The sequence below is a fragment of the Tetranychus urticae genome, chromosome 1 (genome assembly GCF_039701765.1).
Source record: "Tetranychus urticae isolate SD_2017Ah chromosome 1, NJAU_TeUrti_SD_1.0, whole genome shotgun sequence".
Lineage (NCBI taxonomy): Eukaryota > Metazoa > Arthropoda > Arachnida > Trombidiformes > Tetranychidae > Tetranychus > Tetranychus urticae.
Genome location: NC_142958.1, coordinates 18274014 through 18300689, shown reverse-complemented (window position 1 = coordinate 18300689; position 26676 = coordinate 18274014). Strand labels below are relative to the sequence as shown.

At 32.5% G+C, this 26676-nt stretch overlaps 6 protein-coding genes and 1 long non-coding RNA gene across 8 annotated transcripts; 4 read left to right on the top strand and 3 right to left on the bottom strand.

Moving 5' to 3' along the window:
• Positions 1–1452: 1452 nt before the first annotated feature.
• LOC107372292 (eukaryotic translation initiation factor 4E) lies at positions 1453–2310 on the bottom strand. The gene is made up of 2 exons (XM_015940500.3): positions 1937–2310; positions 1453–1853 (listed from the first exon to the last, which is right to left on the bottom strand). The coding sequence occupies exons 1-2, from the start codon at positions 2243–2245 to the stop codon at positions 1602–1604; spliced, it is 561 nt and encodes a 186-aa protein (XP_015795986.2). The 5' UTR covers positions 2246–2310; the 3' UTR covers positions 1453–1601.
• Positions 2311–3306: 996 nt separating this feature from the next.
• LOC107372289 (uncharacterized) lies at positions 3307–10745 on the top strand. Its single transcript, XM_015940497.3, has 6 exons — positions 3307–3464; positions 3598–3677; positions 4212–4557; positions 7993–8811; positions 9043–10124; positions 10184–10745. Exons 1-6 carry the CDS (start codon positions 3440–3442, stop codon positions 10526–10528), a joined length of 2697 nt encoding a protein of 898 aa, XP_015795983.2. The 5' UTR covers positions 3307–3439; the 3' UTR covers positions 10529–10745.
• A 420-nt stretch (positions 10746–11165) lies between these two features.
• On the top strand, positions 11166–14351 carry Prp40 (pre-mRNA processing factor 40). 2 transcript variants are annotated; one of them, XM_015925572.3, is made up of 3 exons: positions 11166–11283; positions 11389–13049; positions 13803–14351. In XM_015925572.3, coding segments are annotated over exons 1-3 (1791 nt in total). In that variant the 5' UTR covers positions 11166–11282; the 3' UTR covers positions 13932–14351. The 2 variants fall into 2 exon arrangements, with proteins under 2 accessions (XP_015781058.2, XP_015781057.2); XM_015925571.3 differs by having other exon boundaries at positions 11389–13235.
• Positions 14352–14993: 642 nt separating this feature from the next.
• LOC107359120 (uncharacterized) lies at positions 14994–20570 on the top strand. The gene is made up of 4 exons (XM_015925570.2): positions 14994–15111; positions 18357–19150; positions 19269–20058; positions 20135–20570. Exons 1-4 carry the CDS (start codon positions 15066–15068, stop codon positions 20485–20487), a joined length of 1983 nt encoding a protein of 660 aa, XP_015781056.2. The 5' UTR covers positions 14994–15065; the 3' UTR covers positions 20488–20570.
• Positions 15958–17222, bottom strand: LOC149094709 (uncharacterized). The gene is made up of 2 exons (XR_016199368.1): positions 16948–17222; positions 15958–16722 (listed from the first exon to the last, which is right to left on the bottom strand). It is a non-coding gene; the product is annotated as an uncharacterized LOC149094709 (long non-coding RNA).
• A 509-nt stretch (positions 20571–21079) lies between the features above and the next one.
• LOC107359196 (proteoglycan Cow) lies at positions 21080–24129 on the top strand. Its single transcript, XM_015925670.3, has 4 exons — positions 21080–21395; positions 21712–22726; positions 22829–23005; positions 23076–24129. Exons 1-4 carry the CDS (start codon positions 21207–21209, stop codon positions 23219–23221), a joined length of 1527 nt encoding a protein of 508 aa, XP_015781156.2. The 5' UTR covers positions 21080–21206; the 3' UTR covers positions 23222–24129.
• A 697-nt stretch (positions 24130–24826) lies between these two features.
• LOC107359197 (TATA box-binding protein-like 1) lies at positions 24827–26101 on the bottom strand. Its single transcript, XM_015925671.3, has 3 exons — positions 25574–26101; positions 25183–25433; positions 24827–25028 (listed from the first exon to the last, which is right to left on the bottom strand). The coding sequence occupies exons 1-3, from the start codon at positions 25742–25744 to the stop codon at positions 24851–24853; spliced, it is 600 nt and encodes a 199-aa protein (XP_015781157.1). The 5' UTR covers positions 25745–26101; the 3' UTR covers positions 24827–24850.
• Between the last annotated feature and the right edge of the window lie 575 nt (positions 26102–26676).

Genomic DNA, 26676 nt, shown 5'->3' with positions numbered 1-26676 from the left:
ATGTTGGACCGGACAAAATGTGAAAAGATGTTTACTGTAGCTTTCAATGGTTTCATTAAGGTCAGTATAATAGATTACATTATCAACAATCGCAAGTCACAAAATACTGTCCAACATGAAATTCATGGTCAATGGAAAAAGAAATGAAGAAATGAGGCGAATAGCATTTTCAATTGAATAGCCATTAATATTAATATTATAATATCACTCTGTATCTAATCATTGAGAGTAAAGAGTTTGCTTTCAAATGAAACTTGAAATGTTAATCTAATCTAATGAAATTGAAATACATATTTATAAATTGTTGGGATAAAGAGTAAATATTTACAATTAAAAATATGCCATTGATAATGGTTATCATTTTGATTGTTAAAGACAGAAATCTTTGATTGTGTTTATTATGTTGTTTTTCATTATGTAAACTGGCTAATGGATCACGTTGACTGTTTTATCATTAATCAAAGAATTGATATGATGTACCTTTAATTAGATATCTGATTATTGTAACTACCTTTTGCAGATAAATGTGAGTTGAAAGGTTACTTAATGGGATAATTTAATTTACAGTCAACTCGGTTGGATATTTCAAAATGTAACATGTTTTGAGCGTCAAAACTCCCAGTTGAATCATCATTTAATTTGGTTCTGTTGTTTCTGATTGCTGACATTGTAAAGGTTGAAAAATTAAACACTGACAACAATTTGGCTAAATTATTTGAACCTTTGAATTTGTTTCCATCCTTTTGCTCGAGTTGTTGCTCTGTTTTACATGGAAATGATTCAACTGGATTTTGATTAAATTTGCTGGTCCATTGTCATTTTGCTTGTTTGTTTGTGTAGCTTTTTATTTACAGAGTTAATCATTGTCGTTATTGCTGGAGACAATGACATTTAATTGATTGAATAAGCAATAATTTGGTAAATATACAAAGCAATTGAAAGATTAAACAATATACTGGAATAGACTGAATAAAAAGCCAATAACAACGAACACGGAAAGTATTAATGGTTCAAGAATGGCTGATTATAATCAATAATATAAATAGAAACCATATATCACAATCATAATAATCATCTGAAAATATATAAATTAAATGTAATATAATTTGTCTTCAATTGTAGTAAACAGAAACATTAAAAGAGATGTATAATTAGTTTTCAAGAGTTGGTCTATTCATCAAGTTGTGATATTTTGTAAGGCTCAAGAGTGTTTAACAAATTAACGTTACAATGGAACAAGTTGATATTGAATTGATTAATTAGCTTGTACATTTTTTCACTTTTTTCTGCTCAGAATAGATTCCATTGAAAGAGTCATTATCATTCTTGTTTTTAAGAGTGTTGATTATGGTTAATCTGGACTTTATCTAAACTGATTTTAAAATTGGAAAAATTTAAACAGTGTTTATCTTGGACCAATAAGATGAAATTATTTAGAAATACGATGAAGTATGATGAAGGAAAAATGATCAAATTTATTGAGAATAAACCCACATTTAAAGGTAACCAAATTTAAGCATCAATAATGAGTTTATAATGTAGGCTTTTTTCAGGTTAAGTCTTTTGTTAACCATTTACACATATTTAACAATGGAAATCCACTATTCCAATTCATCCCATGGAGGTATACCTTTAGACCCTCGTTCAGCTGTGTCTCGGTGCCTTTCGAAGAACATTTTGTCAGGGTAGCCTGTTCTCATTTTGATTATTTTTCCTATTTTTCTATTGGCTGCTTTATCTTCACAAGTTGAGGTCCAAATTGATATTTTTGTCATACGGCTTCTAACGTTCACCACTGCTCCACAAACTTGTTCACTTTCATCATCAAAAGCTTCTCCTATGAGACACAAAAGCTGTAAAGAAAAAGAATAGAACAAATTTAGATTTATTTAACCATAAAAAAATAAAACACATTTTCTTATAAAAAATGACTTACCACTTCAAGCCAGGAGTCATCTAATTTTCCTCTAGCTTGTTTATCAAATGTCATTAGCCATCGGCCACCATTATAATTTCCTTTGTCCTCCCACATAGGCTTTATTTCCTCTCTGAAAAGACTGTAATCTGAACCTACTGCCAGATTACTTGGAAGTTCAATGTGATTAACTAGGGCCCAGAAGTCTTCAACAGTTCCAACTGTGGTTACCGGCACCAGGTTAGCTCCCCAATCACCACCTTTACTTGGCTTTAAATACCACAATTTCCATTTACGGTTTAACGGATTTTTGAAGTCGGTATCAGTCATATTAAGTGGAAAAATGTAACACAAATACTGAAAAAATGGGTAGAAAAATTACTAAATTACAATCAAAAAAGAACAAAATAATCAAAAATGTAACGGGTTTTATAAGCAGAATCTTTAAGGAAGGAAATCTTGACTAATGCCTTCTACTACAGGCTCCATCTGTTTTGAAGCTGAAGATAAGAGAAGATAGATGGAGCTACACGCATTGCAATTAGTAAATTGTTAAAATTAACTTTACAATAAAAAAAATTTGCGCTTATATTGCTGTTGAATTGTTTATTTAGCTGTTGTCTATTTCATAAGTAAACTTTGTATTAGAGTCTATTAATCTTTAACATTTTAGGAGAGTTGATTGTCTTGAAAATAAAATTTTGAAATCTACTAACCTTCAAGAAATAAAAACCATGTACTGGTATTGATAAAAGCGATTTCAATTGAATTTTACAATTTAGATGGCCCTTCATCTTTAAGAAATAATTAATTGCTGTATTGGAAATAATATTAAAGCACAAATTTGATAATTAAATTGTCTTAATGGACATTTGACTCTTTGATTTGCACTAGTCTCCATCTATTGTCTTTGTAACGTAATATCATTTTCCGAATTTCTTTTGATCAGATTTACTTAAAGTTGACAAAGGTTTAAAATTTCCAGTTTTTTTAATTATTAAGTGGATTAACCCAAGTGGGTTTACAGTAGAAAGTAAAATGGTCTTCGTATATTCAGCGTTTAATCGATGCTTTCAGGGACCAGTTTTTCAGGGTTTTCATCATCATCATCGTCGTTCTCTCCTTTACTCTCTTGTTTACGTTCGTTTTCTTGTTACTCTCACTTTCACTCTGAAAGATTGCCTGTATTTTTTAATTTATTATTATTTCATTTTTCTCGAGCAAATCATCATAAACTTAATTTTCCATCCTCTTCGAATCAATTCCTTCCTTTCAGTTCAACGTTAACCAATGTAAGCTTAATCCCTCCCCTGTTTTGGGAAATCTTGAAGACTCTCTGTTCTTGGAATCATGTTTTAAATTTTTTGTTTCAAACCACTTCATCTTTGGTTTCGGACATCGGCAAGACCATCGACTATATCAACTATACCAACATCTACATCACATTGACATCATCTTTTTACCAGTATCAGACGAAATTTACTCTTAAAGTCAATTTCCAAATTCAAATTTTTTACTCCAAAAATGAGCCGTTTACAGGCTCTTACTGGTAAGTTCATTTATCTAACCTGTTGTCCAGCTACTTTATATAAAATGTGATCTTATTTTTGTTTTTTGTTTTTTTTGCTGTTTCTTTCCATACCATTCCAATAATTGAACTTTCAATCAATGTGGTTAACCAGTTTTCTTGGTGATATACATCAGTCAGACGGCTTCAGTTGAATCGCAAATAACCCAACAATGTCTCGATTGTATCTGTCAGGTTAGTAATGTATACTTTTTTCTCGTCCAATTGATTCTAATTTGGTTTCATGTCGTTATTGTTGTTACTCTTGTTGTTACTAATTCATTTCGATTAACACTTGTGATACAAAATACTTCTTAGCCTTAAACCATTCGTCACTTCTTATCTAAACTGTTCCTCAATATATTTTCTCAAACTTATCAATCCACCTTTCCTTTTATCTTCCCTCCATTTTTCGCACTCTCATTATTTATTTTACTTCTCTAAATCCCTTTTATCAATGGTTTCAGGCCATATTTTAGTTTCGTATTACATTTGAGTCCTATCTGTCATTCAATGCAAGTGTTAGCCGAATTGCCTTATAAAAAGTAACAATTACACTGACAATCTATATCAATCATTAAGGATTGATGTGATTGGAAAAAAAGATCAAAAATAAATCCATGTCAACTCAATGTCCTGATAATTTTTGACTACAATATCATTGTTTTGTCTTGTTTAACTGTGTTTTCATTATTTACTTTTTTTGTTCCCTTTTTTGTGAATCTCTAGGCTAGCACAGGATGTGATCTATCTAAAAAGTGTCAAAACTCAGGGCCATCATCATACTTTTGTGGACCTTATCAAATATCATGGTCTTATTGGTCTGATGGAGGAAGACCTGGTGATCAAGGAGGTCCACATGATTTTGAAACTTGCCTTAATGATAAATCGTGTGCCGAGCAAGCTATCTATGGTTATATGAACAAATGGGCCCGAGATTGTAATGGTGATGGAGTCATTGATTGTACCGACTATGCTGCTATCCATAAAGCAGGTCCACACTCGTGCAATGCTCAATGGTTACTCGATTCAGAATACTGGAGAGTATTTCAGTCATCATCCTGTGCCTCTGGAAGTGAGTAAACTTCAAATCAGTATTAGATAGTAGATGTAGATATTGTCGTACCGATAGGTTAAAGTAGCAAAAGTAATAGTAACAGGTTGGGCGCGTTTATTTTTCTGAATTAAAACCATCATAAATTGATAATTTTTCACTATAAATCTATTTTGATTGCTGAATGTAGTCCTTTTAGTTCTTGTGTACTATTGACAGTTGCTTGCGCCATTAAAAACGCCTTCTTTTAACATATTAACTGAAATTTTGCACCATATCCGATCAGTAACGCTACTTACAAGAAGAGGGACAGAGTCATTTTTTGCCTTAAAAATACTGATTAGTATGATCAAGCAAATAAATTAAGTGATGAAGCATTCAGGGGTCCAATATCAGCTTTCCACATGAACATATAATTTCATACTTTGAGCTTGGACCTGAATTATAAAAAAAAAATTTCGACGAGATAAGCGCATTTAAGCTGATGTAGCCTATTGCTGAGAAAAGCCTTTCTGGAAAAGCAAATTTTGGTAGCTTTTTTAATCAAAATGCTCAAATCTTTGCTTATTGGTTATATTAAGTCTATTTAACAATACTAAATGTTCAAAATGAGGGTTTGAATTACAACTGGCAAAATAAACGTACCCAACCTGGTAGATTGTTGCTCCGCTTTAGCGTTTCGAGATAGCTTGCTGTTTGTAGAAACATCCTCAAAGAAGGAAACTCTTTAGTCAACCATCTATTAACTCAGACATTTTGAAACATTTAAATATCAGCTATGTCTTGATTCTCGATTTGGTTGAATAATTGTAAATGATACAAATTGTTGAAATCGGTTATTTATCATCGCAATCTCTTCATCCTTTACTTCATGAATGCTTCTCTCTAAAGTTAATTTAGGATTGAGTTTTATATTTTTAAACACTTACCATTCATAAGCTGACCAATCTCATGAAGCTAACAATTATCCGAGACAGATCCAGTAGCATCAATCATCACAATTCTGTGATAGCACAAAATTCAAGCTGATCATTGCAACTCTACAGTCAACAAGCAATATTAATCAAATTTTTTATAACCAATTTCAAAACTTTCTGTCAAAAAGCAATTTCAAAGATTCAATAAGATGACTTGATATTTTTTTTCTCGCTGACATGTAGCATTTCAACATTCAGTTTGAAGGTTCAATTTTCATCCTTGGTCATCTTTATAGTTTATCTGTTTTCATCTATTTGATCACCACTGAATATTTCTCTGAATAGTTGCAATTTTGTTACTTTTTTTCACCAAATTATGCTATTTTTTTTATTTCATTGAAAAAGGTGACCTCTAATGTTGGCAAGTTTGTTGATTAAAGGCCAATAAAATGATATCATGTTGACGTTGATCAACTTACAGAAAGGATCAGTTGAAGGTAATTGTTGATGGATCATTTGGCTACCATATTTTTTACCTTGAATTTTGTTCCTCCATTTGAAATGAGCTTTTATTTTCTCATCAATTATTACAATGTTTTTAATTGCAAGTTAAAAACACGAATTAAAATAATCTCATTTCTAGGTCACTTTGCAATAATGGAAACTACGAATCGCACTGAGTACCGTCAAACAATATATCATTTTGTTTTAATAAACACTTTGATGGCAAACTGTTTTAATTGCAAAAGCAAAAGAAAATTAATAGTTGATCATTATTGATTGGTAAACAGTTAAATCGCTGCTTTAATCACTTTTATAAACCATAAGAACGAACTTATGGGAAATACTTACCTGATTAACTATTAAAACCAGTTTTTCCGTTTTTACTATCAATATTGAAATGCAACCAAACATTTTGACCATCTTTTAGCAACCTTTTCAATCTCAAATAATTTCAATTAATATCATCAATTTTAGTCGTTTTCAACCTCACCAATTAATCAGCCTTTAGGTTACATTTTATCAACACTTTGTCCTCACTTATTAACAATATTAATTGTTAAAGTTAACTTTGAAATTTTTCAATTTACAAGGCTTTACTAAATGATATTTTATGACAAAAGTCATCTTCACAGTCTTAGTAGACTCATTAATGAGTCCAGGTAGTAATTTCAATCTCATCATGAACATTGAAGGACATTTTAAGTTGTGAAAAGACTACTTTTCAACAATTAGCCAGAAATTGAATCATCAGAACATTTTCCCATTAATTCCTTATTTGAAACAAAGAAACTAAATTTACGCATTCGTCAATCGTCATTACATAATTACAATTGAATATTCTTATTGTTTTAATAACTGTTACAAACCTTCGGCTTGTCTAATTTATTTCAAGCCATTTTGAAACATTCAAATTATTTAAATTGCTGACCATAATTTTGATTCAACAACAAATTTATTATTTTATTTGGACTTGGGTTAAGCTTGTTCAATGTTTAATCTCAACCAATTTTACGATCAGCTGAATTTGTTCACTTGTACTCGTGTGATTAGTCCAGAGATTTGAGGCTTCAGGATTAGTTGGTTGTTTTGATTGTTTGATCTTTTAATTGTGTTTGCTTCGTTTTAATCAAATTACATTTTAGCCTGCAACAAGTTTTAAAATTAGCAAAGGCGTTCTACAATTTGCCTTAGGACATTAAAGGTTGCTATTGACTGTGGTGAGTTACTGATGATGCAGAGACCTTTCCAAGGTTTGATTGCTTTACCTTGATAAATGGTGAATCTGACAAATTGTTGAACAATTATTTATTCCACTTATCAAACAATTCATATTCACATGAAACCCACAATCTTCCTGTTGTTTTTGACTAACTACAATCAAGGTTAATTTTGTGACAATGGTTTTTACCAAAGGTAACTTTCCACTTCTTTTTTTGCTACTCATTTTCAATTCAATGTCAAAATTTTTCTCAGAATTTCTTTAATAGTTTAACTTAATTTCTTAACCTCTCTTGATGTTTGCTTTTAATTAATTTTCTTAATCATCTGTAATCTAATCAGGTTCATTCTTTGGCGTCTTTTCAGTGTAACTTTGTAAATATTTATCCTTGTTACTAATCAAATTGTTTCACGAGAAACAACGATCATCAACCTTTTTTCACTGTTTTGTCGACCTTCGACAGTCTCATTCAATGTAAACTTTAATTATTTTGCACAATTTAGTCTTTCTTATAACACTTCAAGATTGACTTTTTCTGTCATGGCTTTCAATGAGTAATCGTAAAATTTCATGATAAGTAAATGAAAACATTGGTATTGATCTGTCAACTTCATTGACATTTCTGTTTATTCTTTTCATTGTATAATTCCGAGTCTCATATTTAACTCTTTATTTACCTTTGTCTATCTTATTCACCATGAACCTTCAAAGTTATTAACATATTGAGACAATAGTAATGACTTCTTAAATTTCTTTCACCAATCTTTACACAGTTAATTAATGAATTAATTAATCTCCTTTTTTCTAATTATTCAGCTTCCAACTATAATGGCAATTATAATCCACCTCGCGACTCTTCGTTTGGTGAAAGTGTAAATGTTGAACCTCAACCTCAGCCTCAACCTCAACCACATACCACTCATTGGACTTTCCCAAGCTCACGTAATAACAGTTATCAACCAGTTGCTGCCACTCAACCAGGTTATAGATCATATGGCGGTCAACCGGAACGAGGAAGATATAATAATTACAATGTACCATCAAACAACAATAACCCACTGCGACATGAAGTATTTGGTCCATCATCAGTGGGTCAACCACCAGCCTCCCCAGTTGTACCTGTTGCTAACAATGATGAAGGTGTCCTTCGTCCTTATCCTTCAAACCAACCTTCACCATCTTCAAACAATGGACCAGAATCTGGATCGTTTTCATCAGGATCGTCAGGACAACCTTCTACCGTTTACAATGAAGGATCCAATTTCGCCACAAATGGACCTGTTGATTCTAATTGTTTAGAGTGTCTTTGTCAGGCTAGCACGGGTTGTGATGCTAATAAGCAATGTTTTGGTAACGTTTGTGGTCCTTACCTTATATCATGGCCTTTCTGGGCTGATGCTGGTAAACCAGGAACTGACTATGTTTCATGTGCATTGCGTAAAAATTGTGCTGAAGCTGCAGTCCAAGGATATATGTCAAGATTTGCTCGTGATTGTAACAATGATGGTGTAATTAATTGTGATGATTACATCATGATTCATCAATATGGACCCAACTGTGGACCAGGAGTCTTTGGTACTGGCAAATTTTGGCAAGAATACAAAAATTGTCATCAACCACCAATTGATGCGCGAAGTGGGTTCCGTTAAATCTCTCATTCTTTACTTTATCCCGTTACTTAGCACTATTTTTGTAGTACATTTGTATTACTCTGTTCTCTTTAAGATTTCTTGTTTTCTTTTGTTTCTTCTAACAACTATGTTAATTGCTTTGCTAATGACTGTTTATTTTTCTTTTGATTATCTTTGCATAAGTAATGTGAATAATTTTTAAATAAAAAATATCATTACTCTACTTCATTATCAGGCAATCGTGTTCGAGAATCTAATGTAGAACGTTTCAGGCCAATTGAACGACCAGGTCAACCAGCTAACCTTAGACGAGATGAAACATCTAATTGGAATGGTGCTAACAATCGATTCAATGAGAATGAGATACCGGGCATTAGATCAGTTGATCGTAATATTAATCAACCAGAGGGACCAGATAATTTTCACCCTATTGATGACCATTTGAACTTTCACCCATTTCCTTTCACTCCTCCACCTTCATTAAATAACCTTAACTTGAATCCTAATCCAACCCGTCCAAATAGTACAGGCAATGTTTACTTCAACGATTTAAACTTTCCCAATCAACCATTTAATCCTCCCAATCCATCAGGAATTCCTGGTCAACCGCCAATCAATAATAATAATAATATCAATCCACCAAGAAATAATGGCGACAGATTCCAACCTGGACAACCAAGATTCAACCCTTTAGAGCAACCACCAGTCAATCGATTTAGGCCAGAACCCTCTATTAATAGCAACAATGATTTCAGACCAGTGCCACCAATAGATAGTAATGCACCTTCTGGTGATAGATCACCTCCAAGACCAATTGAAAATACAAGAACAAATCTTGATAATAATGGAAATGGGTTCCAACCTGGTGTACTGAGAACTGATGGTTTCCGTCCCATCTTGAATCCAAATCCAAACAATATCCCACCAAATAATTATCCAACCCAACCAAACAATCCACCAAGAGATTCAAATTTTGACGCCAATCCAACACCGCGAATTCCTAATGACAGATTTACACCTCGATATGATCGTCCAAATGGTTTCAACTTTCCATCTCAACCAACTAACAGGCCATTCTCTGCAAACAATGATTACTTTTCTCGAAGCCCAGTCACCATTGCACCACCAACGAGCCCACCTTTAACCCCATCTTCAGATTCGTTTTCACCAGTTTCACCACCAACCACAATCAGTCCAATCTCAGTAAATGACGATGATGAAAGCTCACTTTTACCGGGACCGCGTGATTCTCGTTTTCTTGCACCATCTAAGGGAAATGTTTCAATGACGGCAGAATGCTTGGAATGTATTTGCGAGGTATGTTTTTGAATCACAACATTTTTTCTGAAAATTAACGGGGTTTGTATTTTATTTAGGCTTCGAGCAAATGTGATTCCAATTTTCCTTGCAAGAATTACGGAGGATCTCAAGCATGTGGTCCTTATCAAATTAGTATTGCTTATTGGTTGGAATCTGGAAAACCTGGTTACAAAGGAGGCTCGAGTGATTTTATCAATTGTGTTACCAACATGGACTGTGCTCAAGAAACACTGAAAGGCTACGTTAAAAATTTGAAACGAGACTGCAATAATGACGGAGCCATTGATTGTCTTGATTATGCTCTTATTCATAAGCTTGGACCAAATGCTTGTCAAGATCAAAGTTTTCTTGACTCACCTTATTGGAATGATTTCCAGGCTTGTTATGGCTTTGAGAGATAATTATTGTCTTTTTTTCGGGCATCTAGGATGTCGAATGCCAGCCATTTTGAATTTAATTTCAGTGTTTTTAATGCCAATTTTTTAATCCAATGTGCCTATCTTATTAATTGAAAGATGATTTTTTCAATTAAAGCCATTTCTCAACATTTTATCAATGAAGATCATTTTTATTTTTCATTTGATTTGTTTCAAAATTAAAGAAAACAAGTTCAATAAATTATGCGTTTTTATGTTCATTTTCTGAATTATAATATTAAATATATTTGAATTTGTTTATCCTGATTTGCAGCAGACTTCAAGTTTTAAATAATTAAGTTACACTTAAACAATATTCCGATGCTTTGATTTGAAAATAATTTTTTGTTACAATTTTTAACTGTCAGTTTATCAAAAGTATTAATTAGGTGTTAAAGTCGCGCTACACTATCTCAAGTCAATCAAGAGAGCAATCATTTTTTTACACTAGTTAAATAATTAATATGAATGATGAATAGTATATTAAAAATTCGTTATTAATTATCGAGTTATTTGAAAAGTTTGATTCTCGTAATAAAATTCATAATTCCCACTTTATAGTAATGGGCGGTTCTTCAAGCCGGCTGCTTGCTGGCTTGGCTACAAAACTGTAGCTTGTTTCTAGTTTTATTATCAACATGATTTAACCTATCATTTCTTAATAATTGACTTTCTTAATGATTTAAATTTATTCTTAGATTATCTCTTCATAAAATTTGGTTTTTTCAAGACTAGCATCAGTAAGTAATATTTTTTTCTAATCTGAGCTCAAAGAGACTCAAATGTAAACATAAAATTGTTATTTTTCTATTTTTATTGGTGATTAATTTGTTTTCTTGTTTTAGTGAGTATTTCGATTCCAGATGAACATTCTGTGGCTGAACCTAAAGATATTGCCACTTTATTTCGTGAACTAATGAAAGAGAAAAATGTTGGATCTAATGCTTCGTGGGAATATGCTCTTAAACTCATTGGAAATGATGTTAGATTTGAAATTTTTAGACATCATCCTGAACGAAAACAAATGTTCAATGCGTACAAAGTTCAAAAGGCCAGGGAGGAAAAAGAAGAGCAACGTATGAAGGCTAAAAAAGCAAAAGAGAATTTAGAAAAATTCTTACAAACAAGTGACAAAATGAATTCCAATGTTAGGTATAAACAGGCTTGTGAATTTTTCCGTGACAATGAATTCTGGAAAGCTGTTCCTGAGATTGATCGACGAGAAATATTCATGGATGTTATTCGATATTTGACTGAAACTGAAAAGGAAGAGACGTTGAAACTCCAGAAAAGAAATACCAGAGTTTTAGCCGATATCCTCGACTCGATGACTAGTATTACTTATAAAACAACATGGCAAGAAGCTCAACAACAACTTCTTGACAATCCTGTATTTGCCAATGATGCTGACCTTTTAGGAATGGATAAAGAGGATGCTCTTATTGTTTTTGAAGATCATATTAGACAGTTGGAGCAAGAGGAAGAAGAAGAACGAAAAAGAGAGCATAAAAGAATGGTTCGTCAGGCTCGTAAGAGTCGAGAATATTTTATACAATTTTTAGATGAACTTCACGCTCAAGGCAAATTAACTTCTATGTCAAAATGGTGTAATTTATATCCAGAGATAAGTGCTGACCCACGATTTACTGCCATGTTATCTCAACCTTTTTCTGGATCAACTCCGTTAGATTTATTCAAATTTTATGTTGAGGATTTGAAAGCTCGCTATGAAGATGAAAAACAAATTATTCGTGACATTCTAAAAGTGAGCGGATTTATCGTTGAAGTCAATACAACTTATGAAGATTTTGCCACTGTGCTAAGTGAAGATGATAGAAGTGCCACTCTTGATGCCGGAAATGTTAAAATGGTCTTCGAAAGGCTTATGGAAAAGGCTTTGGAGAAAGAGAAAGAAAGGGTCAAAGAAGAAACTAAACAAAGACGCAAATTCGAAGTAGCCTTTATGAGTCTTTTAAATAAAATTGACCCACCAGTCGAGGATGAATCAGATTGGGAAAGGGTCAGGAAAATAATTTGCGAAGACGAAGTGTTTAGTCGAATTCCTACTGAACCGGAAAGAGTTCAGCTTTTCAAAACTTACATCCAGACCTTAGAGGAATCATGTAGTCATCACCATAGTAAATCGAAGAAGTCGAAAAAGGATAAAGATAAAGACAAGAAGAAGAAGGAAAGACGACGATCACGTTCATCTTCTCAATCCGATCATTCAAGATCTCATTCTCACTCTAGACATCATTCGCATTCACGGTCTCGACCCAGAAGTCCAGTGCGTAGTCGATCCATCTCGAAGTCAAAATCAAGGACACCATCACCATCTGTATCAAGATCAAGATCAAGGAGTCCGTCTCATCATCGACGTTCACCTGTAAGAAGTACTTCAAGATCACCATCACATTCAAGATCGAGATCAAGATCAAACTCAGGATCCCATCATTCAACTGACCAAGAATCAAGATCTAGATCTCATTCTAGAGTAAGATCACAAGTAGGTTCTAGATCACCATCTCGAAGTCCTGTCCATTCTCGATCACCATCACCTTCCCGGTCTCGATCATCATCACATTCTCGAAGTCCATCTCATGAAAGAAGTTATTCTCGTGAACGAGGATCATATTCTGGTTCTAAAAGAGTTTCTTCTCATGGAGATGGTAAACGAAAAAAACAACCATCAGTGAGTTAAACTCAACCCTAGTCCTCGCTTAAGTGTACCTGGGCTAATTCATGTAAATTCATCAATCAATCATTCATATATATACCATCTCAGGCGATGAGGGCAAAACGGAGAAAATAAACTTCGACCTTTTCTCATGGTAAACAATAATTGATTGTTGAACTCTCATAAATTCTGGTTTAGTTTGGTATCGAGATGTTTTCTCGATTTTCTTATGCATTTCTCTGTTACAGAGTAACCATTTAACATTTAATCATTAATGAACTCTCTTTTCGCATTGATTTGTGAATGTAACTTATTATATTCTATAAAAATAAGTCTATTTAATGGGTTAATTAATTTTTCTCAATTCTCTCATTTCTCATCATGCAACTGCTGAATAATTCCCTTTCGTGTGACATTTTAAACTTGTCTTTTTTTTCTTGTCAACAAAACACACCAGAATCAAAGTGGATTCAAGTTCAATTTAATCCCATCCTTCATCACTAATATTCCCATCATGATTTTTATTTCTCTTCTTCCTATTCCTTAAACTTTTCTTTTTGTTTCACTTTTGGTTTTTTTCAGGTCCCAATCCCTTCAGCATCAAAATCATTACCCAGCGACAGTTTAATTAATTCTGATGAATTGGAAGAGTTGGAAGCTCAACGACAAAAAATACTTAAACAATTGGAAGCTCAGACAATTGTTGATTAACTAAAAAATTGTTTCCCAATTATGGTATAAGTTTATTCAATTTGATAAATATCACTTGAAAAAAGACTCAACATTTACTCTGTTATTTTTTATTGAAATAATTCATTTTTAAAAACACATTTCTACTTTTTCTTCATATTCCTGAATCAATTCAATCAATGAACATCATTCAGATGACTGAATCAAATTTAGATTTTGGTTTATCTAATTTTAAATTGGCCAATAATTGGCAATTATAATGAAACAATTTAAAGGTTGTAGTTGATGAAACCAAACAATATACAGTGATTAATAGGAAAACAAACGGTCAAGAATGCAATTATAAATAACTGATTTAGATTTACATTTTAAAAACAATCTCAACCAATTGACCAAACCTTTAACATGTTTAATATGAATAAATATGCGTTGGCCGATGATACTAATATTAACAATTGATTTAAAGAAGGATAAGTTTGTTATGAATATGATTAGGATGATGATCAGAGATGAAGATAATCTTCAAAGGTAGGAGACAATTTAAAAGTACCAAAAAATAGTGAATGTATGAATGGTTGGAGCCCAAATAATGAACAATTTAATGGTGAAAACAGTTGAAGAAAAAGTGAAAGATAATGAAGAGAAGCAAATTAAGATGATGATGAAGAGGCAACAAGAAAAAGGTTCAACTTCATTTAAAGGCAATCAACGTGAACCATATTTATATGAATAATGTGCTCTTGGGCAAAGTAAGTTAAAAAGATGAAATTGAACCGTTCAACTGAAAATAACAACATGAATCAGGCCATTTTTATCAATCTATTTGACCAACATAATACAGTTTTAGAGTAACAAGATCGGTCGTCGATGTACCGGTCAAACCTCTCTCTCTTGATCCCACGATTTGTCTCTATCAACCTATCAACATCAACATCTTCAACTCCTCCTTTATCATCATTCTAGCTTTTCTTTCCTCTCTCTCCCTCTCTTACATCTTTCTCTCCTTCTTGCTTTTATCTTCTTCTCCCTCTATGTCAATCAATATTATGCCAAAAGTGGTTAAATTATAATTCAATGATCATCTTTCAATCAGGACGACAAAATACATCTTCAATTGGTTGTCTTCGTCTTTGCTTAACCAGTGCATAAACAACAATGTTACTTTACATTGTTTTCATAATTTCTTCATCTCTTTTATTTGGTAAGTTAATCATTTCATTTCAATTTACCCTTTCAATCTCATTTATTAATTATCCCTTAACCAAGTGATGCTAAATCACTATGTCAAAGTGATACAATCAACAAATTGTCATCAGTGTTCACCTTTTGAAAAAATCCAACCACAGCTTTTGCTTGACTTTCAGCTTTATTTTGACCGTTAACTTGCATGGTTGTATATTTAAATTTTGACCTTACAACTATCAACTGTAACCTGTTTAATTGTGTCCTTTTATTTGGTTTTATGTGTTGATAAATTACCGACTTTTGGATAAAGCAATTAACTGAGCAACAGTTTAAAGTTTTGCAACGATTTACTGTCAGTTGTTAATATTGCCATTACAGTTTCATTATGATGAACTAAGCAGCCGTTTAAGATGAATCCTTCAACTTTGATTCTCGTGATTACGTTAGTTGCCATCAATCCTTTAACAAATTGCTGATTATTGTGATTTGTTAGTTAATTGCTTTTCTTACCTTTTAGCTACAATTTTGTCCAGCAATACCTTTCAACAAAACAATTACAATTGACCTTGTCAACAGACTCGATTCCTGTTTAAATAATGTTTTATCCTTTCATTTGTTTCAATTTAAATGAAATTTAAGACCAACCGAATGACTGATATTGTTGAAGAATAGCCTTTAATAAAGCAATTCAAGTGTGCTTAGTCTGCATTTTTAGCATCATTGATCACTTAATAACCCCTTCATTTACAGATTAGTTAGCTTCTTGACAACAATTTAGCCCTTGATAACATGCTGTTAAAATGTGCCATCATTTGGATTCAAAAAATCTTGAGCATTGATTTTGATAATCTCACAAATCAACTTGTCTAAGGGAAATAATTTATTGCGTTTTGGTTTCTTCCAATGTTTACAGTCCGTGTAGATAGAGATCAGTTGAAATTTTATGGAATACATTTTTTGTTTTGTTTATGTTTCTGTAGCAGAACAGGTTGAAAATGGACAATAATGAGGATCATGAAGATGACCTGAAGCCATGTTAAATCAGTTCAGAGACAGTTGATTGTCTCAATCAGCACAATTTGTCAGTATCCAAGTTCACAAGCTGAAAGACTTGAAAGAATGAAAAAATCTCTTCAGTGAGTAAATCTTTACAGAAAATCTTCGATGATTTGAGGTTTTTAGAAATGCTCATTTCAAATATAGCCAGGCTTAATTGTGATAATTTAGGAATATTTTAGAAACATTTGTTTGAGATTTTGATTGTAATAAATCAAGATTGATCCGTTTTGGGTTGCTTCCAAACGATTTATGGTAATCGATGGACAAAAATATCTTTCTGATTGTTAGGTATTGCGTGTTTGGCAAACTTTTGATTTCTTGTTGATAAAGATTGCAGCTAATATTGCTGGTAATGATGATGAATGAAAAGATTTTTTAATCGAAACATGGCGAAATTGACCTTTATCTAATCTTGATTGTTCTCCGTCTTTTTTTCAGTTAACCTAAAACCATTTTTGTCTTTCATTTCTTCCGTTCATGATTGAAGTCCCTTTTCTTTTATATACGCCAATTATTTGCAATCTAATCAATGGTTGAATCATTTTTCATCCTTTTCCATCTTTGATTACTGTTAAAAAAAAGTAGAATCATTATCAACCAGAACTGATAACAAAGCAACAGATTCAAATCTAATTGAGATGTTACAAGAAAATGAAAGTAAAAGAGGCCTGAATGTGGCTCATTTTGTTAGTAAAATAAAGGTGGGAAAATGGCCTCACACCCAATTACGAGTATAAAACCTCGATTTACTTCCATATATTTATAATTTCTCTCATTGAATCATTTTACTTACTTTAAACTTTCTCCGGAAGAATCACCAATAATATACAGCTTCAGTTAGTTTCTGGTTTTCCTTCAATAGACCAGTCACGTTGAACCGTTTATCGGAGTTTTTAAATGTCCACCTTATTTCATCTTCCTTATTCCTTATTTTTGATTGTCGCCGAAATTCACACAAAAATTATACTTCAATCGATTTAAATATTTAAAGATGGCAGAGTTTAACATTTACACTAATTAATTTAGCCGAAGTTTATGGCTTTAGTTGCAATCAATGAAATAAAATCATAACATAATATTAGTTGCTTCTAGATACACCAGAGCTCGCCCAATCGTTTCAATTTTTAATTTTATATTTTTGCGCTTTCTGTCATTTCGGTAATAAGCTATCAAAAAGACTATCGTTTTGTGTAAATTAAAGTAATTTTGCTCAACAATTAATGTCTAGATCAACTGAATTTTGATACATTTACTAGGTTAGGATAACGTTTTCAGTTTTGCTTGAAAGTTATCTAATTGATTGAAAAATGTCAAAATTAATGTAACTGACAACTGACTAGTTTTGTCAAATAAGTTTCAAATCAAGTCTCTAATAAAAGCAGTGGTAGCAAGCAATCAAAATATATAATACTTGATTAAATAACAATTTGAAGGATAAATCTGGTTTAAATTGAATTTGAAGGTTAGGCTGCTAATAAATGATAATTCAAGTACTACTGGGATCATTATCAGTTTAAATCGCATTTCACCCAATAGATTATCCGAATCGGATAATCCGATATTTCGAGTGCATCTATTTTTCTATGCTGATCTATCCTGCCATGCTGTGATTTACTGATATTGTTTTGATTTAATTTTTGTGACCATTAGTTTAATGAGCTGTCAACAAATTTTTGAAAATGTTAAAAATTTATTAATAAAAAGTTCGAGTCTATTTTGGTAAGCAAAATAAACAGATAATTACAGTTATTTAGAAGTATTGCTTCAAACGGAATGAACGAATAAATTTATTTAACATTTCATGGTTATAGATTTATCGATATCAGTTCCTCTGATTGAATAAAATTTTAATCGTGAGTCATCTAAAACCTTATCTCAATCATTTTCATCTCACATCATCACAACTTATCTGAAAAATCCCTTACTAACATCATTCGTTGATCTATTCTCATTTTTAAAACACATTACAAAGTAATCAGATGAGTGCACAATTACAGTGTAATAAGTTTCCGTGAAAGATGAAAATGCTATTGTTTTGTGATAATAATAATACCCTAGTCTCTTGAACTTAACTTGTGTTGTTTGTCATATTTTAGATTTAATTATTTAGTATCTATTTAGTTTCGATTGAACTGGATTCTCAACTGATTATTAGCTCATTTTATTTCTATGAAAATTTAATTTTGGTTTTTATCATTACAGATTTTGGGCTAACTCAAACAAATTTCGGAAATGGAGCTTATCCATCTAGAGCTCCACCTCGGCCATCTCAGCCACTACCGCCACACCAGCCAGGCGATACATTCGTTCTAAATGAGCCTTATGTACCATTAAACACTAAACCTCGATATAATGAGGTTCGAACTCCAACTTTAAATCCATATCCACAGCCAGATAACGTAACAAATACTTTAGTTGCTCAAATCCAAGGCTTTGGTGTACTTGGTTATGCATCTTTCCGTGAAATCGCTGAAAATCAGTTAGAAGCTACGATTAGCATTACTGGTGGACCTGCAAATGAATCTTACATTGCTCGTGTTTTTGAACTTCCAATACAGAATGGTGCCTCCTGTACTCCAATTAATGTCGGTAAATTGATAGCCGAATTTAAAGATAGACAAATTGAGCCAAATCGAAAATTAGTCTTCCCCTTAACATTTAAGCCCAGCTCTATCCTAGGAAGAACCTTAATGTTACAAGCTAAATTCAGTGGGGTTTCTATTTGTTCCGTAATTATGCCGGGTAATGATAAGAAATTAATTCTTATTGGTAAATTCCATTCTCCTATTTCTGGTATGGCTTATTATATTCAAGGTGAGGATAGACAAGCAGCAGTTGGAACCGAATGGATGATGTTCTCTGATGGTAAAAGACGGGATGATAGATTCGTATGGACATTACTGAGAACTGATTCCGATACTGTTGATAGTAAAGTAATTAATGAGAAAAATCGTTGCCAGGATCTTATTGGTGATGTAATTCATTCTTCTAAACAGGTAAGCATAGTTTTAAAAAGACAATTCAATCAAAATGGTTTCTAAACTATTTCAAGATTATTTTAAAGAACCCAAAGATTGTCAATTTTCAATATTAACATATTTTGTTGTCTTTTAGTACCTTTTACCTGTTAGCACCGAAGCACCTATTTGGAGAGGTCGAATGCACTTAGGATTGTCTACTCGCATAGCTCCAACTGATTCAATCTACCTCATTCTCGAAACACCAAATGGAGCTCGTGTTGCTTGCACTTCCCTGAATCGAGTCGAACCAAAAGTTGGTGTAGCATCGTTTATGAGCCCTGATACACGAGGAGAAATAAAGTTCACACAGGACTCGCCTTTTGAACCTACACGAGTCGTTATTAATCTTGACCTTTTCACGCCAGCATTCAGTTATGGAATCGATGTATTACCAAGTCTCAGAAGAAAAAAGGAGGAATTCAAGAAATGTCCAAATGTGAAGGAAACAATTTATAATCCATTCCATGTTGATCCAGATAAGGTACCAGCTCAAGGTATGGGTACAACCGAGATGTACGCTGTTGGAGATTTATCTGGTAAATATGGAACATTGGAGTCTCGTCAGTCTATTAGATTGACAACATGGGATGTCAATTTACCATTATTTGGATATTATTCAGTTATCGGTCGTGCTATTGTTATTTATGGACCAAACGGACCTGCAGTAGCTTGTACAAACATTGAACTCGATGGTAAACCATTGCATGTTGTTTATGCTACATTTGATTACCCGATTCAGGGTCAATTTATTTTTAGACAACCCGAAGGTGAATGTTTTTCAGATACTTACCTTTATATCGAGGTATCAAAACACCCAAGTTTAGACACAGACAAGACGTTTAATCATCCTTGGCATGTTCACGAAAACAAACTTAACATCAAAGGTAATTCAGGCAAAAACTTTAAAATAATTTCTATTCCTATTTGCTAATTTCAATTTTATTTTATTTCATTTTTCAGACACTCAATTAAGTACAACCGATTGTGGTCCAGCTGGAGGTCACCATAACCCTTACAATGTTTCAGTTGCTTCTCAAAACCCAATTTATGTGCGCGATTGTAATATCTTTACTCCAACAAGGTGTGAAGTCGGAGATTTGGCTCATAAACTTGGTCACATTGATATACCAAAGTACCTGGGAGTCAACGGACAAGAGCCAGAAGTGGCTAAATATTATTTTATTGACAGTGATTCACCTTTATGTGGACCAGCAAAGATTGCTGACAAATCATTGGTCATTCATGAAGCTGATTTCCAAATGAAAAGATTAAGTTGTGCCAATTTGTTCGTTTATTCACCCAAAACTAAGTAAATGCAATGTAACAAATTTTATATTGATCATGAAATTTGGTTCATACTTTTATTAAAGTCAGCTCAAACTGATTTTTCCCAAAATTGAATTATTTCGCATTATTTTTACTAATCAAAATACAATGTATGGCCAGTATGTTTGATTGCAAAGAATCAATTAAGAGTATTTCAAATCGATACTTTAAAATGTTTCTTACAAAAGTCATCTTGGAGAGTAATTTTTTTATTGGTTCAGAATCGAAAATTGATTTTATTTTTCAATGATTAGTTAAAATTGACAAGTACCATTAACAGTTTAGGAAACAATCGAAAAGTTAATGTTTTTTAGAACAATTTTCCTTTTTAGTTAAATATCAACATGACAATCGGCGATAAAATTGGTCAAGCTTGCTTGTTCTGATCAAGTTATTCTCAAAGGTAATTTTCAAATGATTAACTTTGATCGATTTTGGCAAAACAAACAAAAATAGTATTTGACAGTTCGATCTCTGGCTATCCTAAAAGGAAAGTCAATCAAACGAAGTTCAAGATCGATAAATATGTAACTTTCAGTGGATAAAAATCATGCGCTTTCATCCTCATCTTTATCCTCATCATTTTCTCATCTTTACCTTTTCTTCGACTCTTCAAGTTCAAGAAAGCTCTACTCAAATATCAAGTAAAGTGAAAGTCAGAGATGTGTTTTTAAAAAAAGTGTAACTAAGGATTAATTTTAGCATCATGCGACAATTTACTATCTCACTGATTTTATTGTTAATTGCTACAACAGTCCAATTTGCAAATAGTGAGAATGAACCTAATTCAGAAGAGTTGAATACAGATGACTATGATGATGATTCAGATGATCTTGAAGATTCTCCTGATGATCAAGACTTCCACTTTGAAGACAAGAAACCCTTTTATAAACAGGTAAATATATTTTCTGTTTACATTTTGCTAATCTTGAATCACAAGTGAATTATAATGATTAATTTATAATTAGTTATTGATTAATCAACCAATTGATTTGTGTGTTTTTGTGACCAATAAAGCCCAAGTAAACATTGCCTAAATGACATGTTTGCCTATCAATCATATGACTCATTATTGTTATCTGGTGAAGCTTTTTTCAACTTAAACTGACCATTATTTTTCTCTTTTATCTTCTCGCTTTATTTTTAATTTTTCAATATAAAACTATCCATTGACCCAACAATTGAAAAATCCATGGAACCAAAAATTTCAGAAAAATCATGTCAAAGATAGAGTAAAGGAGATTTACTTGTCTTGGGATCTTGATCTATGCAAAGATGTACAATGTAAACCTAACCAGGTCTGTTTGATACAAAAGTCTCGTAAATCTGCAATTTGTGTCCTGAGAAAGTCAATTAACAGGAAAAAAGCTCAATCCAAGAAAGACGCTAAATGGTCCAATAATAGCAAAAGGTTGACACACAAAGTATCCGCCTCAATAAACAAGTCCAATAATCAGGTGAAATCCTGGGATTCGTCATACTTGCCATCTTCATTCCCATCAACACTTTCATCGTCATCTGTTACACCATTTGATAAAACAAAACCATGGAAAGATTGTAGGCCCTGCCCTGTAACCAAACCAGCATTTTATTGCGGAACGGACAATTCAACTTATTCATCCATGTGTCGCCTCCAATTTCACAATTGTGTCCACGAGACTGACGTTGAGGTTGCCTGTAAAGGTTTTTGTCCCTGTGGAAGTCCAGTGAATGTTCATACTCGGACCAAAGAGGTGAGGAACCATGAACGCTGGAATAAGTACATGGATACACTGAGTAAACTGAGAAGGAGCCATAAAGTCGAGAAATTTGTCAAAAATCGTGCCAAAGTTGCGCTAGAGTACACTGGCTTATACCATGATGGAGTTGATGGGAAAAAGTCTTTGAAAAAACAGATCGCTATTTGCACCAAAGAAGAGCTGAAAACAATGGGTGATAGACTATCTGATTGGTTTGCCGTTGTTTTACGCGATCAAAAGCGAAGTCAACTCAACAAGAAAGAAACCTTTTTGGATTACATAACCAGTCCAGATTGTCCAAAAGATATCGCGAATATGTTTCACCGTCTTGATACTGATGAAGATTTGAGGCTATCTCTCAAAGAACTTTATGATTTAGAACACGATAAACGAGAAAAATGCCTTAAACAGTATCTGGATGGTTGTGATGAAGACAGAGACACTTTTTTAAATCCTTATGAATGGTGTTCTTGTTTTGATCGCAAAAGTAAGCTTGTTTTTCCGACCTTTACAGAATTGTTGTATCCAAGTTTAATCCATCCAATTTATTCCTATTCATTCAATTGGCTCTTTTTTCATCCGATTGCAGGTAAACCATGTTTGATTGAAAAATCGCAGCGAAAAAAAGTGTATGATGAATTTGTTCCAAAATGTGACAAAGACGGTTTCTACCAGCCAATTCAGTGTCACTTGCATAAATGTTGGTGTGTTGATCGATATGGAATAGAAATTGAAAATACAAGGCAAACAGAAATTCCTGATTGTGGTAAGTATTCAGAAATTAATTTCATTTCAAATTAAACTATTAATTGTTTACTTTTTCTCATCCAATTTAGACCATAAGAGTATTGCTAAAAGAAAGGAGGAAAAGAGGAATATCTACTCTCCGGATAATGCTCGAATAACTGATGACGATCTTGATGATTCTGACGACTCTGACGATTCAGATGATTCTTTCGACGGTTCAGGAGATGATCCTTAGAATATTTTACTGATACAAAGAAAACTTTCATTCAATAATTAGCATACTAAATTATAATTACTACTTCTTCAAGGGCAGTTGATAAGTTACTTTATGTTTCCAAGCTCAATATTGCCGGCAAAAGAAGGATAAACTCGCACATTCACAAACAATTGCAATCCAAAGTCGAAGTCGTCGCTAGTCAATAATAACGTTTAAATTCATCATATATTGAAATTCATTTTCAAAATAAACCATTTTTAATGCTCATTCCAGTAAATTTTGAGACAGGCTCGTAGGATCCAAGGAGCACAAGCAAAGACAAATGTTTTTATACATTATCGATTCCTTAACCGGTTATCCTGAAATTATAAGCAACCAATTATTTCCTGATCATTTCTTAAAATTGGAAATGTTATTTCAATATCAACTCAATTTTTGTGGATTGTTAAAAGATTCACAGTCAATTAGCCATTTTATTTAAATTTGGAAGAAAAAAATCCAACCATTGTTATACATTTAACATTCGAAGATGCAAATTTTATTGCAACCGTGTTTTATTTAAACAAAAATCTTGTTCCTCGTAAATTAAGTTATGTTAATAACCTGTCCATAATCAGAAACTATTATCATTTAATTGTAAATTAATTTAGATCTTTTCCTTGACCATGATAAATTGAACAATAACAATTTGTCATAAAAATCTGTCGAAAAATTTTTAATGCCAAAAATTATTGTTAATTCTTTTCAAACTTACCAATTGACATGTAAATCAAATGTAATTCAATTGTAAAACCGTATTGATTGTAGACAGATCAACAGTTAGCTAATGTAATAACATCTCTTTGGTCTAAGTAATCCATCAATACAATCAAACAAGTTTCAAACTGTTTCTAAAACAAAACAAGAATCTCGTCTGAATTTGATAACCTGAGAAATCTCTCTTTTTTTTCTCTTTCTAAATCCTTTCACTGAACTCTTTGTTTTTCATTCAGGAATGGGGATCAGTTAAAGATTAAATTGAACTGGAGGAAGAAGGAAACAAAAAAAACTGAATTCATAAAACATTTAATCGAATAATCGTCTAAAAAGAAAAGGACGGAAAAGTGAGCCCGAAGCATGACATTTTTGTCTTAGGATTACCTGAATACTGATCTTCCAGCTTTTTAACTTAGGAACTTTAACCAAAAAAGTAATTGTAAAGAGAATAAGAAAAATAGAAGTAATTGTTCAACAATTAACACTTTTAAGGCTATTTACAGAATAAAAGAAAAGTCGATAAATACTTCACTTCTTATTTTCATGAGGCAAACTGATTGCAGTAATCAACCTTCATTATTTCTTGTTACTTTTTTTCTTTTGTTATTATAATATATCTTTGTTACTTTTCAACTTGCATCTTATTCATTTAGTTTTGAATTTCAATCAACCACCAGACTGATGAATCAGACCATCAGTAAATTGTTACTTTATAATTCTATATCTTGCATTTTCATCTATCGAGAATTTAAATCATTCAGTTAACTTTAACTCAGTTTACCCAATTTACAATGGAATCAGAAAATCTGACAGAAAATTTTTGTCTTACCTTTCATTTATTTTCCTGCTTCATTCATTTCATTTAGGTTTATATGATACAAAAAATTTCTTTTAATATTCATTGTCTTTCTTAAATTCGTACACTAAGGGGTATATATGCTCAACGGCGTGTTGAACAGACAAAATGCTGGGTGCGGTGATAGTTATTGCTCCTGTTTGAAATATTTTAAGGGTCGCCTTAGCTTCCTTAAATTTATAAGTAGCTCCTGGATGTAATTCTGGTTCATAACTGTGTAGGAAGAGGGTTAACAATAAAAAGGAACAAAAGTCATCAATAAGCTAACATATAAAATACAGAGACACTAAGTATTGCACACTAAGATTAGGTAAAATTGCCACTAATCTAATACAATAAGTTACAGAAGAGAAAACAATATATTTACCTGCAATGGGTTCTGTGATGCTCAGTAAATTGAGTTATTTTGATTCCAAAAGGAAGAATGACAGTACCAAGCACATTAACTACACGGTATGCAGAGAATTTAACTTTGAATCCTAAATTTTGTAAAACACGAGCGACTCTCCTGGCCCCCTTCTTTGCTTCTTCGTCGGAGGTTGCTCCTGTGACAGTTATTTTTCCTGATGACCATATACTGGCAGTTACTACTGGATCTCTCAATTTCATAGAGACCATCTAGAGTAGGAGTGAACAACAGAAAAATATATGCATTAGTTTCAAGTCATTATCATAGTGAATATTGGGAAATTTTTCAGGATATTGGGACTAAGAGGGACAGGTGGACAATAGACATTCTCAAGAAATTTCACACTTACCCCTTGTTCTCTTTTATAGACAACATTTGAACCTTTTGTGGCTATTTGCCTGAGATTAAGATGACAACGAGTACTAAAATTACATACAACATTACTAATATGAATATCTACTTCAGGTGTTTCTTCTTCCTCTTGACCATTATTCTTTTGAGCTTCTTCATCTTGTCCCATTGTTGTTATGATCCGTGAGTGACAAAGAAGATAAATAGAGAGAAAAAAAGGGAGAATTTGATGCACAAAATTTAAGACTAAGAAAGTAAAGAAAGACTGAGGAAAATTGAGAAAGAAAGAGTAAGGGAGAGAGAGAGGAAGAGAGATACAGAAATAAATAGAAAATAGTTAAACAAAATCACAATAATAAAATCACAATTGATTAAACGTCAAGATCAAAATTAAATTGTAAACTTAAAGACACATTAAGTCAAATAAATCAAAGGCTTATGAATCATCATAGAACAAGTGATTAAAATATGAGAAATCATGAGCTTTTTTTGAGTTTTCCATCATATTTGTAGTGTTTCTCAACCAAATTGTGTATAAAAAAATAGAGAAGGTTCTTCTTTTAAAAAGATCATCATTTGGATCCATGCAGTTAGCATGCCCACCGTTGGGGGGACTCCAATGGTCTGCGCAGAAACAGGTTCATTCCCAAAGAGCATAAAAACCAGACAGGTTAGAAGAGGGAATTACAAATAAACATAAATAAGTATATTTTTGATTAATTGTGAAGAGTAACTATATTGTTTGGATGATTTAAGTTTTTGATGGATATTAAAATGAGAAAAAATTCCTTGACAATTGTCCGAGACAAAAAGAAACCATTGAATCTATTGCCTGATATAACGGAAATTTCGATTCGAAATGCTTTGCTAACAGATGTACATAGGTTATTGGATTTCCAATGAGATTGTTTATAACATTACTTGAGTTTAGCATTGAATTTCTACCTCCTCATTTTTATGAAAATTGCATGGGATTCAATTGACAATCTATAAGAAAAAACAAATTAGAGCAATTCCTATTGTCATCTCATGAAATCACAATTGTAAGTTCATGTCATCATAAGTCTAAAGTCTAGTGAACCTGACTATTTTTTTAATCAT

Coding starts and splice junctions, on each gene's coding strand:
- LOC107372292 (XM_015940500.3), bottom strand. CDS start 2,245: ATGACTGATACCGACTTCAAAAATCCGTTAAACCGTAAATGGAAATTG. Junction 1,854..1,936: donor ATGACTCCTGGCTTGAAGTG/GTAAGTCATTTT, acceptor TTTTCTTTACAG/CTTTTGTGTCTCATAGGAGA.
- LOC107372289 (XM_015940497.3), top strand. CDS start 3,440: ATGAGCCGTTTACAGGCTCTTACTG. Junction 3,465..3,597: donor CCGTTTACAGGCTCTTACTG/GTAAGTTCATTT, acceptor GTGGTTAACCAG/TTTTCTTGGTGATATACATC. Junction 8,812..9,042: donor ACCACCAATTGATGCGCGAA/GTGGGTTCCGTT, acceptor CTTCATTATCAG/GCAATCGTGTTCGAGAATCT.
- Prp40 (XM_015925571.3), top strand. Junction 13,236..13,802: donor AACGAAAAAAACAACCATCA/GTGAGTTAAACT, acceptor GGTTTTTTTCAG/GTCCCAATCCCTTCAGCATC.
- LOC107359120 (XM_015925570.2), top strand. CDS start 15,066: ATGTTACTTTACATTGTTTTCATAATTTCTTCATCTCTTTTATTTG. Junction 15,112..18,356: donor TTCTTCATCTCTTTTATTTG/GTAAGTTAATCA, acceptor TTATCATTACAG/ATTTTGGGCTAACTCAAACA. Junction 20,059..20,134: donor AAACAAACTTAACATCAAAG/GTAATTCAGGCA, acceptor TTCATTTTTCAG/ACACTCAATTAAGTACAACC.
- LOC107359196 (XM_015925670.3), top strand. CDS start 21,207: ATGCGACAATTTACTATCTCACTGATTTTATTGTTAATTGCTACAACA. Junction 21,396..21,711: donor AGAAACCCTTTTATAAACAG/GTAAATATATTT, acceptor CAAAAATTTCAG/AAAAATCATGTCAAAGATAG. Junction 23,006..23,075: donor AACAGAAATTCCTGATTGTG/GTAAGTATTCAG, acceptor CATCCAATTTAG/ACCATAAGAGTATTGCTAAA.
- LOC107359197 (XM_015925671.3), bottom strand. CDS start 25,744: ATGGGACAAGATGAAGAAGCTCAAAAGAATAATGGTCAAGAGGAAGAA. Junction 25,434..25,573: donor TCTATAAAAGAGAACAAGGG/GTAAGTGTGAAA, acceptor CTCCTACTCTAG/ATGGTCTCTATGAAATTGAG. Junction 25,029..25,182: donor CATCACAGAACCCATTGCAG/GTAAATATATTG, acceptor CTTCCTACACAG/TTATGAACCAGAATTACATC.